At 53.1% G+C, this 16,246-nt stretch overlaps 1 protein-coding gene across 1 annotated transcript; it reads right to left on the bottom strand.

The window, feature by feature from the left end:
• Positions 1-1,499: 1,499 nt before the first annotated feature.
• On the bottom strand, positions 1,500-5,484 carry LOC104582150. The gene is made up of 3 exons (XM_010231502.1): positions 5,274-5,484; positions 4,736-5,076; positions 1,500-4,367 (listed from the first exon to the last, which is right to left on the bottom strand). Exons 1-3 carry the CDS (start codon positions 5,482-5,484, stop codon positions 1,500-1,502), a joined length of 3,420 nt encoding a protein of 1,139 aa, XP_010229804.1.
• Positions 5,485-16,246: the final 10,762 nt, after the last annotated feature.

The raw sequence follows: 16,246 nt of genomic DNA, 5'->3' as shown, positions 1-16,246 counted from the left end.
TTGCCTGATATGGCCTGTAATGGACCTTAACTAAATGTTGATTTCGTTTCGTTGAAATGGAACTGGGCAGCTGCCTTTTATCTATAAAAAAAAAAGTTACGCTAAGGGCAGGTTGCATAGTAGCATGTCAGTCTTCTACTCCCTCCGTTCCTTGCACTAAAACAACGACAAGTATTTAGGAACGGATGGAGTATTAGTGATGCTATGTAGGGCGACTGTTGTCTTGCAGCCGAGATAAACGATATTATTTTTTACTTTCAATTAAATAGAAGGAGGTGATTATTAGAGATAACACTAAGGGCCTGCTTGCAATGCTGTATTTTAAATATTTTTCAATTTTACAAGGGATTTTGAGCTCTAAAAATAGAGCATTCCTAGCGGAGGCTAAAAGACATTGGGTTGTATGGCATGATTTTACTATCATCTTGAATGGACTGGAAAGGCAATGAAAAACATACCTCGTCACCCGCAAAAATTAAAGAAAAACATGCCTTGTCAATCACTGTCCTTGGTCTAAACCCCACCTACGGTTCTACTGGCCGCACGGCGGGCTTAGAGCATCTCCAGCCGCGCCCCCCATTTGGCGTCCGGAGCAGCCGTTTTTTAGGCCGTGATCCAACCGTGCCCCCAATACCAACTCCTCCAAAAATTGAATTTGGGCAAAATTTAGCTAAATTCGGCGAAATTTAAATGAAGTATGTAACTAAACTCGACAAAATTTAATTAAACATAAAGTTTTTTATTACATAATTCTAAAATAAAAAAAACAGCTCCTAGTGGTGGTCACAGAAGTAGGCTAGGTAGGCTTTGTCGGAGTCGAGGTTGATCGGCTCCACCTTCACCTCCGGTGCCGGCCTCTTCCCCGCCTTCTTCTCGGCCTCCTCCCTTGCCACCTCCTTGGCACTCCACGCCTTGGCCTCGACATTCGTCATGGCGAGGCCGAGGCGTTTTGCTTGGGGGCGCTGGCTAACTTTTGGGGCGGCGCCTGCTAAAAAAACAAATTAGGGAGGCCGGCTGGGTCGAAATTTTTGCGCTGGCGCCCGCAATCACATTTAGGGGGCATTTAGGGGGGACGGCTAGATTTGCTCTTAGTTCCCCTCAATTAGGCATGTGGGGTGACATGATTTTGCAAAGAAAAGCTTGCGTCTCCCGCTTAGCATTACAAACCGCTTGTGGTCTGTGGTGGTTGAACTGTCCTACCGTTTCTTGCTGCAAAGACTGCGACCTACTGAGCCGCGACACCATATTTTCCGTCTCTAGCCAAGCCAAAGCGATGTTAATTATATCACCCTATCGTTGCCAAGAGTAAAGAGATTTTCGATCAAAGAAACAAGTTTTTTTTTCCGAAAGATCCAGCTTAAAGTGCTGGCTTTCATATATTAAGCAGGTAGAATAGTGTACAAGAACGCCGAAGGCAAAACAAGGAGAAAAGGAAGAAGAAGAAAAAGAAAGGAAAGGAAAAGAAGAGGGAAATCAGGGTGGCTCCCAAAGCAGTTTCCTCAGGGCTTTGGCGCCGGCGAAGGCCCAATCTTGAGCCGCGTCTTTGATGAAGACCAGTAGCTGCCTGCCTGAGACTTCTTTATTCGGTTAATTCGTTCATGCCAAATGGTCCAGCAGGTGAGAATGAAGAGCGAGTTGACTCCCTTCTTGTGGCCGTCGGCGGAGAGGTCAAGAATGCATCTGAGGAAGTCGGTGAGGGCTCGGTGATCAGCCCTAAGGGCGCCCGCAATGCCATTACAATTTTGCCAGGCTGCTAGATTACACCAAACTTGATGAGAGAAGGGGCATTCGATGAAGAGGTGAAGCGAAGTTTCCAGATTCCGTTGGCAAAGGGGGCAGAAATAGCAGTTTGGCCAGCAGCGACGTTGGAGGCGATCCACACACCACAGCTGGTCTTGCAATAGAAGCCACGCGAAGAATTTCTGCTTGGGAGGGGTCCACTGCCGCCAAACGAAGCTAGGAAGGTCAGATTTCGAGCGGCCAATGAAGTGGAGCAGGTAGGCGGATTTGGTAGAGTAGACGCCGTTGGGGGAGGGGGTCCAGCGAATCGAGTCCGGTGTGTTAGCGAGCAGTGGAGGGGCCTGCGCTAAGAGGTGCCAGGCTGCGAGGAATTGGGACACGAACTGCGTGGTGTTGTCATTGCGCAGGTCGGCGATCCATTGGTGGCCAGTGATCGCATGTGCAACCCGGCGACCCTTGCGGCGCGAGCGGGCGAAGAGGAGCGGGAAGGAAATGCGGAGCGGGGCGCCTCCAATCCAATTGGAGTCCCAGAAGCTGGCCATTAGACCGTCTCCGATGGATGCCACGGTAACCGCGGTGAAGAGAGCGTGTTCCTGGTTGTCGCAGGGGGTGGGCATGCCAACCCAAGGTCGGGTGGGAGCAGTCCACTCGAACCAAAGCCAGCGAAGACGAAGGGCACGGCCAAAAATATCAAGATTGAGCAGGCCAAGGCCTCCATTGTCAAGGGGGGAGCACACCTTGCCCCAACTGACCTTGCATTTTCCTCCAGCAGCTTCCTCCTCGTCAATGCCCCAGATGAACCTGCGGCGCACCTTGTCCAGAGCGGAGATGAAGCATCTTGGCAGCCGGAGGGCGGTCATCGCGTAGATAGGAAGAGAGCTAAGAACAGATGACACCAGCGCCCGTCGTCTGTCGGCGTTGATCCACTTGCCACGCCAGCCTGCCAACCTGGTGCGGGCCCTGTCGAGGATGGGCTGCACGTGGGCCAGCCGCAGCCGGCATAGGGAGAGAGGGAGACCAAGGTAGCGAATGGGGAAGTCGACGTGCTCACCAAGGAAGGGCTGAAGGACGTCGTCGAGGTCGATGTTGGTGCAGCGAATCAGAGCGATTGAGCACTTGGCCAAGTTGACGCGGAGGCCGGTGGCTGTGCCGAATGCGTCCAGGATGGAGAGAAGCATTTGAAGGTCGGGGCGCGAGGGGTTTATGAAGACTATTGCGTCGTCAGCATAGAGGCTTGCTCGGAGAGAGACGCATTGCAGGGGGAGTGAAGAAAGGGCGCCCATCTCGGTGGCGCGAAGCAGGATTCGTTGCAAGGGGTCAATGTCAAGAATGAAAAGAAGCGGTGACAATGGGACGCCCTGTCGAAGGCCTCGGCGGTGGAAGAATTTATCGCCAGTGCTACCATTGAGGATGACGGAGGAGGACGCCGAAGAGAAGAGCATCGAAATCCAGTCGCGCCAGCGCGTCGGAAAACCCAAGTGAAACATAAGCTCCAACAAATATTCCCAGGAAACGGATTCAAAAGCTTTTGCAAAGTCAAGCTTGATGAGGAGAGCAAGCTTCTTAGCGCGGTGGAGAGCACAGGCGGCGTTGCGGACGAAGAGGAAGTTGTCGTGGATGCACCTGGTTTTGATGAAGGCACTCTGCGCATGTGATATGAGATCGCCCATGAGGGGAGTTAGGCGACGGGCGAGCACTTTGGCGAACAGCTTGGCGAAGGAGTGGATGAGGCTAATGGGGCGGAGGTCACCAATGGTGACAACTTGGTCACGCTTGGGGATGAGACAGATGAGGGCTGTGTTCAGGGCGTCGAGGTTGCCACCGGCGAGACGGTGAAGATGGTGAAAGGCCGCAAGAATGTCGAATTTGATCACGGACCAGCAGCGCCGATAGAACGTTCCGGTAAAGCCATCCGGGCCCGGCGCTTTTTCAGTCGGCGAAGCTTTGACGGCCTCCCAAATTTCAGATAGCGAGAACGGGTTGTCGATGCCGGCGAGAGGAAGACGAGGGAGGTGGAGATCCTGCCATGCAAGTGTATGTGTGCGGGGAGCCGTCCTGCCGAGAGAATCGTCGAAGTGCTGAAAGAGAGCAGTTGCTTTGTCCTCGTTGGAGACATGGATGTCGGATGGAGTGCCGATCTGGTGCAGGAAGTTTTTCCCCCTACGAACATTGATCTTGACGTGAAAAAATCGGGTGTTGGCATCTCCTTCTTTGAGCCAGACGTGCCGGGATGCTTGCCGCCGCCGAGCACGTTCCACCGCCGCAAGACCGAGGACGCGGATCTTGAGGGCTTTGCGGAAGTAGAACTCCAAGGGGGAAAGAGGCTGGTGGTCCTGGGCTTCATTGAGGCGAAGGACGATCTCGGCGGCAAGGTGGAGCTGCTGTCGGGCGTCGCCGAAGAGGCCGCTCCAGACGCCCAGGCTGCACGCAGCCCAATCAAACTTGACACAGAGACGAGCGAGGGGGTTGCGGGGCAGAGCCAACTCGTTCCAAGCCGTGGACACGACCTCGAGGAGGCCCTGATGCCTGGGCCAGAAGTTCTCAAAACGAAAACGGGCTTTTTGCGGCGGCAGCGAGAAGTTTGTGAGGAGGAGAGGGCAGTGATCCGAGTGAGCGGTGCACAGTGCCTGCACGGCACAGGGGGAGAAGAGCGCGTCCTAGGCGGTGTTGCAGAAGATCCTGTCGAGCTTGACGAGGGTAGGGTTTTCTCTTTCACTACTCCAGGAGAACTTTCTGTTGGAACAACGGAGCTCAAAGAGCTCAGCGTGGTCAATCGCGGCCTGGAACTGACCCATGAGGCGTCGGCAAAGGTTGGTGTTGTTCTTGTCGCAGGCTTCGTAAATATGATTAAAATCTCCGACAATGAGCCAGGGCTCCCCTAGCGTGGGAGTGAGCTCCTTCATCTCTTGCAGGAAGTCGGGCTTGAGGGCGTCGTCTGCTAGACCGTAGACCGAGGAGAGGGTGAAGGTGAGTCCCGATGCGTGAATGGAGACACGGTGGCCGAGATCGAGAAGCGCTGGTAGGGGAAGTTGTTGACGTCGACGATGTAGGGATTCCAGAAGATGGCGATGCCGCCGCGGGTTCCATCCGCCGGAAGGAAAGCGCAGGCTGGCCTCAGAGGACCGGCAATGTCACGAGCCAGCGCAGCGCCGATGTGGTGGAGCTTCGTCTCCTGAAGACACAAGATTCCTGCCTTGGCCGCCGAGGCCAGCTCGCAAACGGCCTCACGACAAGCAGAAGTGTTCAAGCCGTGCACGTTCCAGCACAAGATGAGGCAAAGGCCGTCAATCATAGGTAAACCAAGCAAACTCGGAAGATTCGACGGCGAAACAGGAACTAAATGAAGCACAATACACCACCCAAACATACATCAGGAGGAGATGGACCCAGCACAAGTGCCACAAGATGGTCGTCTCCGTAAACACTAACCACGTACCCAAACAAGAACTGAAGCCTAACTTGATCCGGCAGAAGGCCGACCGTCATCGAAGGATCCTAAGTCGACTAAACATCAGGAAACTAGTGAGCCGTACTGGCGGCTCCGGATTCTGCAGCCTGGGCGGCGGCGTGGTGGATGGCATCCCGGTCGACCCTTGTCAGGATCGCCAGGCCGTCGATGTCGGTGTCCGCGAGAGGCTCCTGGAAGTGCAGCACCAGCGCGGCAGCTGCCGCGTCGACGCGCTGCTCAGAGTCATCAACAATCGCCAACTCCTTGGCGAGGCGGACCGTGGCGCGCTGCCCCATCGGGGTGGAGGAGTGCATGCTGTCCTAGCGGGCGCTGCGTCGCAGGGTAGTCGGTGGAGCCTTGGCGGGGCGAGGGTGTCGTAGTACGAGGCTTTGACACCAGGGATTCGTGAGCACCCCCTTTTTGGTTCGGCAGTGGGCGACGGGGATCGCTCCGGCGATCACTTTCCTCACACGTCTTCACCAGCTGCTCCGCGTCGGCTAGGGCCGTATGCCAGTAGAAGCCGTGCTGAAACGCCTTGCCGGCTAGGGCCCGGGAGGCTACATGGAGGGAGCATGTGCCTCGGTGTATCTCCCTCGGTCTAACCCTCTAACCCCCTTGACCGTTGGCATGGGTCCTCCTTTTATACACAAGGGGATGCCACATGTGCCATGGTGCATGGGCTACAAGTGTCCAATGGGGAGGCACGCAACTCTCCCTGGTGAGCTGGTGGCATGCATGGGTGCCACCTTCGCTGCTAGGGGCCTAAGACCGTAGGATAGGATTGGACAACCACTGTTCCTTGGATCGGACGGGTAACTACCCGTCGGTCGGCTCGTTTACTGAGCCGCGCGCCTTACTCCTTGCCTTGGTGGGACCGAGCGTTCCGCGCCCGTCACGCGCCCGTGCGGCGCTGTCCAGTGGGCCCCATGACCCGAGGCGGGGGCACGCGTCCGGGAACCCCCAGTCCCCGCAAGTCGGCCCGGGAAGCACCCGGGCCCAGCGCACCCGGGAACCTCCTCCCGGGAAGCAGCTTCCCGGGAGGTGCCTAAGCGGGAATATTCCCAGAAGCCCCGCTAGCCCCTTTCGGGCTGGTAGCTTGCCGGGAAGCTCGTCGGCGCTCCCCGGGATGAGACCTTCCCAGGAACCCGGGGGAGGGGCGCACGCGTCGCGCAGCGGTGGTACCCCGGGTGCCACTGGTGCGACAGGGGGCTTCCCCGGCAGCCGGCTTGGGGGCGACTGAAGGCGCAGTCTGCCTGTGCCAGAACACCCCCGCCGAAATCTTCCGGCTCTCCGCTGCCAACTTGGACAGCTCGTCCGCCGCGAAGTTATCCATCCGCTTGACGTGCTCAAATCGCAGGCCTTGAACTTGCGTTCTAGCTTGCGGACTTCATCCACGTACGATGCCATCTGCGGGCAGTCGTAGTCCTTGCTGACCTGGTTGATCACGAGTTGCGAGTCCCCGCGAACGACTAGGCGCTTGATATCCAGAGCGATTGCCGCCCGCAACCCGGTAAGCAGCCCTTCATACTCTTGCCGTGTTGTTAGTGGAGTTGGGGAAATCGAGTTGGATGGCAAACCTCAAGTGATCTCCCATCGGCAACTCGATGACGACCCCGGCTCCGGCTCCCTAGAGGCTGAACGCGCCGTCGAAGTACAAGATCCAGTGGCCTTCGTCCAGCTTGCCCGGCAGGCTGGTCTCCGGCTCCTCCTCTTCTATCCCGTCAAAGTCCATTCTGTGACGAAGTCCGCCAGGGCCGTACTCTTGATGCTCTTGGTGTTGGTGAAGTGCAGATCAAACTCCGACAGCTCCATCCTCCACTCAGCCACCCTCCCGGTGGCTTCACGGTTGGTGAGGGCTCGCTCGAGGCAGAACCTCGACACCACCGTGACGCGGTGCGCCTGGAAGTAGTGGCGCAGCTTGCGTGACGCAAGCCGAATCCCCAGCAGGAGCTTTTGCACCTGCGGGTACCTTGTGCGGGCATCGAGCAGCACCGTGCTGACGAAGTACACCGGGTGCTGCACGAGCCCCTTGCGTGGTGCCGACGCTGCCGGCTCGAGGGCGATGTCGTAGCACGGGGCTTTGACACCGGGGATGCGTGAGCACCCCCTTTTTGGTTCGGCAGTGGACGACGGGGATCGCTCCGGCGATCGCCGGCGGGGCCAATGTGAAGCGCGCCAACACACAATGAACACGAACGCGCGTTTTACCCAGGTTCGGGCCACCCGGAGGTGTAAAACCCTACGTCCTGCTTGTCTGAGCTTGTATTGACAGAAGAACAAGTGCTTACAGGTTGCCGGGGGGAGCCCCCGGGTGCTCTCTTTTTGGCTAAGTGCCCTTTGCTACTTTGGGCTACTGCTAGTGTTGTACTACGAGTTGGTCGAACCCTTTGACCGTTGGCGGGGATTCTCCTTTTATAGCCAAGGGGATACCACAGGTGCCACGATGCATGGTTTACAAGTGGCGAGCAGGGAGCTCGGGCAGCTCCTCCTCGATGTGCTGGCATACATGCAAGAATACTAGCCCTGTAACTAGGGGTCTAAAGGCCTAAAAACTACTCTTGAGCAGTCACTGTTTGCTTGACTTGACGGGGAATCCCTTTTCTGTCAGTTCATTAAATGCGCCGTGCGCCTCACTCCTTGTCATGACGAGCCCTGCGCACAGGGTGCCTGCCGCGCGCCCACGTGGCGACGCTCTTCTGCTTGCTTGGTCCCGCTCTCGCAACGGAAAGCTGCGCCCGGGAACGCCCCTCCTGGCAAGTAGCTTCCTGGGAGGCGCCCAGGCGGGAATTCTCCCTCGAATCCCCGCTAGCCCTGCCGGGCTGGTAGCTTGCCGGGCAGCTTGTACACTGCCCCCCGGGGTGTGATCCTCCCGGGGAGCAAGCGAGGCGACCCACACATCGTGCAGCGGTGGTACCCCGGGTGCCACTGGTGCGACAGTAGCCCCCGGGCGTGGGCCGGCAACGCCTGTTCCCGGGCGGACTCCTCCCTGGCCGGTTGCCGGGCTACGCCCTCAACCGACGCGTGGGTCCTGAGTCGTCTCGGGCCCGCGTCTCTCCGTCGTCCGAAGGACGCCGCCATTACGGACGGAGTAGTGGGTGCGAGATTTCCGCCGTAACCCCCCCCCCCTAAACACGGGAAGTTGAGCCCACTCTTCGCATTATCCCCATGATTCGTAATTATCCCAGCGCACCCGTAGGGTGCGGATTGCGACCGTTACTGAGCAGTGGGGTGCTATAAGGCCCCACTGCTATGCCGAGGGATAAACACACTTAGCCCCCCAGGCTTTCTCCTCTGTCTTCTCGTTCCTTGCGTCCACAAACCTTGCCAGCTTCCGCCCCCCTCCCCATGGCGCCCCCCCACAACCAGGAAAGGAAAGGAAGGGAAGGCCCCAAAGAAGCCGGCGGCCAGCAAGAGCGAGGCGGCCACCAAGGCCGCCGCAGATAAAGAGCAGAAGAAGCGGGTGATGAGGGACATGCTCGCCTTTTTCTGGCCCGGCTACAACGGCGAGGCGCTGGATAAGATCCGGTATGCCGTTGCCTCCGGGTTCAACGAGTACAGGGAGACCCTGATCTTCCTCGCCGGTGCCGACCACCAGGAAAACGACTTCCGGGTGTTCGCGCGCTTCATCCTCGCAGGGTTAGTGCCGCGGTTCTCCCTGTTCTTCCATGCGCTCATGGAGTCGTATCAGCTACGGGTGGCACAACTCCACCCCTCCTCCCTCTATCTCCTCACCATCTTCCAGTTCCTCTGCGAGGCGTTCGTCGGAGTAATGCCGTTGGTGGCCTTATTCCGGCACTACTTCTACCCCCACATCGATAACGCGATGTCGTCGGGGGTGGTGTTCCACGCCCGCGACCGGCTGAAGTCTGAGTTCATTGTCCGGTCGGAGAAGAAGATCGAGAAGGAGTGGCGGGGCGACTGGTGCTGGGTCCGTGTGGAATACCCCGAGAAGTTCATCTACGCGCCCACCAAGCTGCCGCAACGCAACGGCGGCTGGCGGAACCGGTACCACTGCGACGCCGATCTCCTCCCCATCATGGAGAAGATCAAGGCCCTGCGGCTAGCGGGGCTCACTGACCTCGATGTGGCGCGCACCTTCATCAGCCGGCGCGTCGCACCGGTCCAACTAGGCTCCCGCCCCGCGTGGATATACATGGGGTCCGAGGACAGGACACGCCTCTAGCGCGGTGGCGTGGACCAGGAATCACTCCAGGTGTGGGTGAAGGGGATCTCCGGCGAGGACGTCCTGGTCACGGGGTTGCCACCGGGGGTTATCTCCCTCCACGCCGACGTTCCGGGGCTGACCGACATCATCGCCTCCTTCCTGCTCTGCAACGAGTGGGGGCTGATGGACGATTCCCCCACTCAGACCCCACGTGCCCCTCCGCCTGCACCTCGCGGGAAGCGGGTGCTTGAAGAGAGCGGGGGCGAGTTGGAGGTCAGCCGGCCATCCATTCCGTCCTCCTCCGACGAGGTGGGCCAGCCTGCCGCAACCCGGGTTGTCATCCCTGTGGACGACGAGGAGGAGGAAGAGAAGGATGATGCGCCCCTCATCGTGCGCAGATCACGGGCGCCCGCGGCGGCAGCGACCACCTCCACAGCGGCCACCGACAGTGCGGCGGCGACCACCTCCGCGGTGGCCGCCAGTGCGGTGGCAACTCCCTCGATGGCTTCCGCGGCGCCCCAGGCTGCGGCGACCCCACGGGTGCCCACGGCCCCGCCTGCGTGAGGGCTCTTCCGGGGCTTCAAGCTCCAGCTCAACCCCCCGAAGGACGGCTCGCCAGTTAGCGCCGGCAAGAGGGGGAGGGTTGATTCACCACCTGCCGTGCCGAGCAGGAAGGCGCGCACGCAGGCCGGCAGTAGTGCCGGCCCGACCGACGCGGCCTCGATGGAGGTGGCGCCGGCAATAGGTACCGCACCTTACCCCACTCCTTTACTTACATCCCCTTTGCTAGCTGATCCGCAACCGTGCTGTCCTTTATTGACAGAAGAACAAGTGCTTACAGGTTGCCGGGGGAGCCCCCGGGTGCTCTCTTTTTGGCTAAGTGCCCTTTGCTACTTTGGGCTACTGCTAGTGTTGTACTACGAGTTGGTCGAACCCTTTGACCGTTGGCGGGGATTCTCCTTTTATAGCCAAGGGGATACCACATGTGCCACGATGCATGGTTTAAAAGTGTCGAGCAGGGAGCTCGGGCAGCTCCTCCTCGGTGTGCTGGGATACATGCAAGAATACTAGCCATGTAACTAGGGGTCTAAAGGCCTAAAAACTACTCTTGAGCAGTCACTGTTTGCTTGACTTGACGGGGAATCCCTTTTTTGTCGGTTCATTAAATGCATCACGCCGCTGCCCCTATCTTCTTCTTCCGGCACCCAGCGCCTTACCAAGCTGCGCCTCCACGCCGTGGTGGCTCTCGACAGTGATTTCCAGAAGCACATAACTTTCGGGCTCCCCGTCCTGCAGGACCTGGAGATCGTGGGCACGGACCTAACCGGCATCTCGAAGATCGTGTCGAGCACGCTGAAGAACCTCGCCGTCGATTCCTCATCCCAGCCGAACGTGAACGGCTGCCTGAGCTTCGTCGTCATGGCCCCTCATCTCGCCTTGCTGCGCCGCGCCTTACTATCCCGTTTCAGATGATCTCCGTCTTCGGGGTCACCGTCGGCAACGGCGCGCCATCTCTTGTCCACACATCCTGCTTCCTGGACAATGTAAAGCTCCGGGAGCCACAATAACAACGAGACCCCTTCTATAAGCAGGACAACAAAGAGCTGCTCACGGCTCTTTGCGATCTTCTCGCCTGTGTATCCAATGTGAGAGCTCCCAGGACATTTTTTTTCGAAAAGGGGGAGCTCCCTGGCCTCTGCATTGGAGCGATGCACACAACCATTTTATTGCAACGTTATGTCATCTGTGCAGTTTAATTTAACATGCTTATTTCAATTGCATCAACCTACTCTTATTCTTATCCCGGCGTTCATCTTCTTGACTATCTCGATGGATGTTCAACACAGGCGTTAGGGGTGAGGCCATACATTATCCCTCTCCTTCCAGTTGGTTCTGCGTGGCCTTTTCCAGTTTTTTTTTCGAAAAGGGGAGAGAAATCCCTGGCCTCTGCATCAATGGATGCACACAGCCATTTTTATTGCAAAGTTTTAAGAAACAAGTCATCAAATTCACCGATCAGCGATCGGGGATACAAGGATAAGCCAACGAAGTAAAGAAAACATAGCAATTCTATGCATCTAGACGACTAGTACACCGCCAGCCAGCCGGTTGAAGATATCCCGAGATACCATCTCCAACCGGTTGCATCCAGTATCCAAAGGTGCCCGCTGGTGCGCGGGGACCAGCAAAGCCCAAAGACGAATCCAGTGTGTGGCTTTGAAGATAACCTGCAAAAAATGAGGAGTTCTTGATCGATTAGAAATAACATCATTTCTACAGTTCCTAATAGCCCAACAGAAAGCCGAAACTCCCATCCGAATTTGGGCTTTAATCTTTTTTTCCACACCATTAAGCCAATTGCCAAACACATTGGAAATTGATGTCGGTGGAGGCAAATTAAAAGCATAGAAAACGATGCACCAAATAATACGTGCAAGGGGACAAGAGACAAAAAGATGTTGTACAGTCTCATTAGACTCGCAAAAACAACACTTTAAACTCTCCTCCCAATTTCGTTTCGCAAGATTATCTTTTGTTAATAAAACTTGGTGATCGAGGAACCACATAAAAATCTTGACTTTTGATGGAATTTTTAACTTCCATATGAATTTCTGATGAAAGACCGTTTGCCCATCCATATAGTCAGCGTATAAAGACTTCACAGAAAAGACGCCTGAGGGAGTAACACTCCACACAAAGCTGTCAGGTTTGTTCGAGAGGTTAACCATCATCAAACATTGAACCAAATGTAACCATCTTGTCCAATTGGCCCCGATCAGGTTCTGCCTAAAACGTATATTTAGAGGAATCGTCGCAAAGACCGTGGCAACCGAAACATTTTTATGTTGCACAATATGAAACAAAGATGGATATTGATAGGAAAGCGGGGTATTGCCAAGCCAGGTATCTTCCCAGAAACGAATTTCAGACCCATCCCCGAGGATGAAAGCACCACGGCTAAAAAAATCATCTTTAACCCGCATAAGTCCTTTCCAAAACTGAGAATCAGTTGGTTTGGCGATCGTCTGGGACAGAGTGCCATTCTGAAGGTATTTATTTCGTAGCATCTCTTGCCACATTCCTTCTTCGTTAAGCAGTTTAAACAACCATTTGCTAAGTAAACATCTATTTTTAATCTCCTAAAGCTCCACGCTGAGTCCGCCTTGATCTTTGGGACGACAGATAATATTCCATTTGGTCAGTCTGTACTTGCGCTTATGCTTGTCAGATTGCCAAAAGAAACGGGATCTGTAGAAATCCAATCTTTTACGAACCCCGACTGGAATTTCAAGAAAGGATAACATAAACATGGGCATGCTAGTCAGAACCGAATTGATTAGGGTAAGCCGATCACCGTAGGATAACAACTTCCCTTTCCAACAACCCAGTTTTTTCTCAAAACGATCCTCCACCGATTTCCATTCTTTATTAACGAGCGTACGACAGTGAATGGGAATTCCCAGATAGCGAAATGGGAGTGTTCCAGATTCACAACCAAAGAGGCTCATGTAGCTATGTTCATCATCTTTAGCTTTACCAAAACAAAAAATCTCACTTTTATGAAATTTTATTTTTAGGCCCGACAATTGTTCAAAAATACAAAGGATTAGTTTCATGTTGACGGCTTTCGCTAAGTCGTGCTCCATGAAAATAATTGTGTCATCCGCATATTGGAGGATAGAGACACCTCCCTCAACTAAATGAGGAACCAAGCCCCCAATTTGGCCATCCTCTTTGGCCCGAGCAATTAAAATGGCCAACAAAGCCGTGACAATATTAAAGAGCACAGGTGACAGCGGATCGCCCTATCTCAAACCTTTGCGAGTTTGAAAAAAATGGCCAATGTCATCATTCACTTTAACCTCCACACTCCCACCTTGAACAAATTGGGAGATCCAATTATACCATATCGGATCAAAACCTTTCATATGGAGCGCTTGTTGCAGAAAGGGCCATTTAACTTTATCATACGCCTTCTCAAAATCAATTTTAAATAAAACCCCATCCATTTTCTTCCGATGAAGCTCATGGATAGTCTCATGAAGAACCACTATACCTTCTAAGATGTGACGTCCAGGCATGAAGGCCGTTTGAGAAGGACTAATCACCTGGTGAGCGATCCCAGAAATGCGATTAGTGGCAACTTTCGTGAAGATTTTGAAACTCACAGTAAGTAAAACAAATAGGCCTGCATTGTTGGATTTGGACCGCGTCCTCTTTTTTAGGAAACAACATGATGACCCCAAAATTAAGCTTAAAAAGGGGCAGTTGTCCTGCTTGAAGCTAACCAAAAAGAGCCATCAACTCGGGTTTAATGATATTCCAACATATCTGAAAAAACTCAGCGGGAAATCCATCAGGACCGTGTGCTTTGTTACGCTCCATCTGAAAAACAGCATCATGCACCTCTTCTTCCATAAACCCAGCCACAAGAATGGCATTCTCCGTGGGAGAGAGTTGAGATATATCGGCCACTTGATTTTCCACAAGAGAGAAAGAATTTGGCACCGATGCCCCAAATAATTTCTTATAATATTCCGAAATGAAGCGTTGAAGGTTAGCTTGGCCAGTAATAGTCCCCTCGTCCTGCTCTAACTGAAAGATTTTTTTTCTTTCTGTGTTTCCCACTGGCGAATAAGGTGGAAGAATTTCGTGTTATTTCCCCCCTCCTAAATATACTTGACCTTAGCCCGTTGAGCCCACTTAGAGTCCTCATCGCGTCGAAGCTTAGATACGAAATCATTAGCCTCTCTCAAAGCGGCACGCTCTGGCATCGAGAGATCGACGGATTCAGCTTTAATATCAAGGTCATCGATAATTTTAAGTAGGCGGTCCCGCTCCTTCCGATATTTACCGCTCAGGTTCTTAGCCCATCCACGAAGGAAATGACGAAGGTGCCTAATCTTATTCTGCCAAAGCTCAATAGGCGTATGACCTGATGTCACGGATGCCCATTCCGTGGCGATCATATCATAAAAACCTTCCTCATTCAACCACGACAGCTCAAAAGAAAATTGAGCTCGGTTCCCTAGATGTGCTTGCTTGATCCCCGAAATCGATAATTAGTGCTGTATGGTCTGACCCCGACCGAGCCAACGCATGAACCGACACCATAGGGAATTTTTGTTCCCAACCAATACTGGAGACCACGCGGTCCAACTTCTCTACTAGCCCAAGTAAATTGTCTACCCGATAAAGCAATTTCACGTAGATCCAGGCTTTCAATGATAGCATTGAAAACAAAAGGCCATTTAGCATTAAAACGGTCATTGTTCTTATCCTCGCGGCGACGAATAATATTAAAATCACCGCCAACCAACAGAGGGAGGGTTTCGGCCTCACAAATACGAACCAGCTCAGCCAAAAACTTCCAGGGGATCAAATCCAGCTGAAGCTGCCACGTTGGGGCGATTATCTCCCGCGTCCTATGTTGCAGGCCATAAGTGATCTTGTTGAGAAGCATAACAAACTGCTTACATTCCAAAACCTGAAAACCTTGGTCATTGACAAGTGTGAGATAGGTGAAAACACCGAGACGCTATGCCGTTTTCTGCATACTGCGCCTTCTATTGAGAAACTTACTCTCAGCAACTGCCAGGTATATGTAATTAAGGACACGGTATATTTATCCTAGCTAGCTCAATTTGTCTATCTTACTTCAGCGTTCTACTAATTCCTAATTCAATCTGTACGATTTTGCTCATCTGTGCAGTGTCACAAGTTTCCATATGGTTGGACTCCCAACATTTTGGAGATGGGGAGCATAATCTCCAAACTCAAGTTGGTAGAAATAAAGTACGACGATAGGGGTGATGATCAACAAGACGAACGCAGTCGACTAATCAACAAGATCGTTTCCAGTCAACAAATCAACAAGGACTTGTCCATGGTCGAAATGTATTTACCCGCGACTACCGTCATCCATGTTACCAAAGACTGATCCCAGAAACTAGTCTGCATCCAGCTATATAGTAGATTAGCTTTCCCCGATGTTTCTAATATTATTGAATAGCTAGAGTACTGTATTCTACTCTCTCTCCGTCCCATAATTTTGTTGTTATTTTAGTTCTAATCTGTACTAAAGCAACGACAAAAATTATGAAACGGAGGGAGGAAAAAGTATCGACTTGAAAATTGCTTTTCTAAAGCATTGGATTCGTCCTTTTTGTCCAAGCTAGGCACAACAATGGACATTTTTATATGAGAATTTACAAAACATACAAAGGACATGAGCGCGTATTTATATGTGTATAAAATCACGCTCCGTTTGTTCCAAAATGTAGAGCTTATAACTTTTGTTCGTTCTCAAACTTTTTACTGTTTCAAGATAAGCTTGTCAAATTTCAAAAGGTTTGATATGACGTGCGCGGGTCCACATATCAGACCAAATTGAAAACGTAAAGTTTTATTGTGTTCTTTAAACGTTCCTGGTCAAGTCAGGTCGATCGACAGGGAATTGGATTGGCCATGTAAACGGGTCAGGTCAACTCTTGCCGACAACTTTGCGCTTTCACTTTGGCATCCAATCATCTGCCCTTAGGCCTGATATGTGGATCTGCCATGTAAAATTAAGAAAAGTTGTTAAACAGAGTAAAATCCGGCACAATGTAACAGTAACGACCGTGGGGTTAGAATGTGGTACAAAATATGAAATGAGTTAAACATTATCACAAAATTACAAACATGCGTTAGACCGTAGCACATGGAGTACCAATTATTTTGTTTTTTGGCTGGTTGCTTCGCGGCCATTAATTGCTCAGCTCAAAATCATGTGGAAAAGAGACTGTGACAGATTAAACATGGCCCTACACTCTATTTGCGCACGCTTGTTTAAGTAAGGCGATACTCACTCCTGTTCACAAAGGTGGCATATTTGATTTTGCTAGAACATA

The sequence above is a fragment of the Brachypodium distachyon genome, chromosome 1 (genome assembly GCF_000005505.3).
Source record: "Brachypodium distachyon strain Bd21 chromosome 1, Brachypodium_distachyon_v3.0, whole genome shotgun sequence".
Lineage (NCBI taxonomy): Eukaryota > Viridiplantae > Streptophyta > Magnoliopsida > Poales > Poaceae > Brachypodium > Brachypodium distachyon.
The sequence above is the reverse complement of the archived record's forward strand: the minus strand, read 5'-3'. Positions and strand labels throughout refer to the sequence as shown.

Bases quoted from the DNA above. Each gene is read 5' to 3' on its own strand.
- LOC104582150 (XM_010231502.1), bottom strand. From the start codon at position 5,484: ATGGGGCAGCGCGCCACGGTCCGCCTCGCCAAGGAGTTGGCGATTGTT. The intron at 5,077-5,273 runs GTACGGCTCACT...TGCTTCATTTAG, and splicing joins TGCAGAATCCGGAGCCGCCA to TTCCTGTTTCGCCGTCGAAT. The intron at 4,368-4,735 runs GTGTCTCCATTC...TGTGCCGTGCAG, and splicing joins GCTTCTCGATCTCGGCCACC to GCACTGTGCACCGCTCACTC.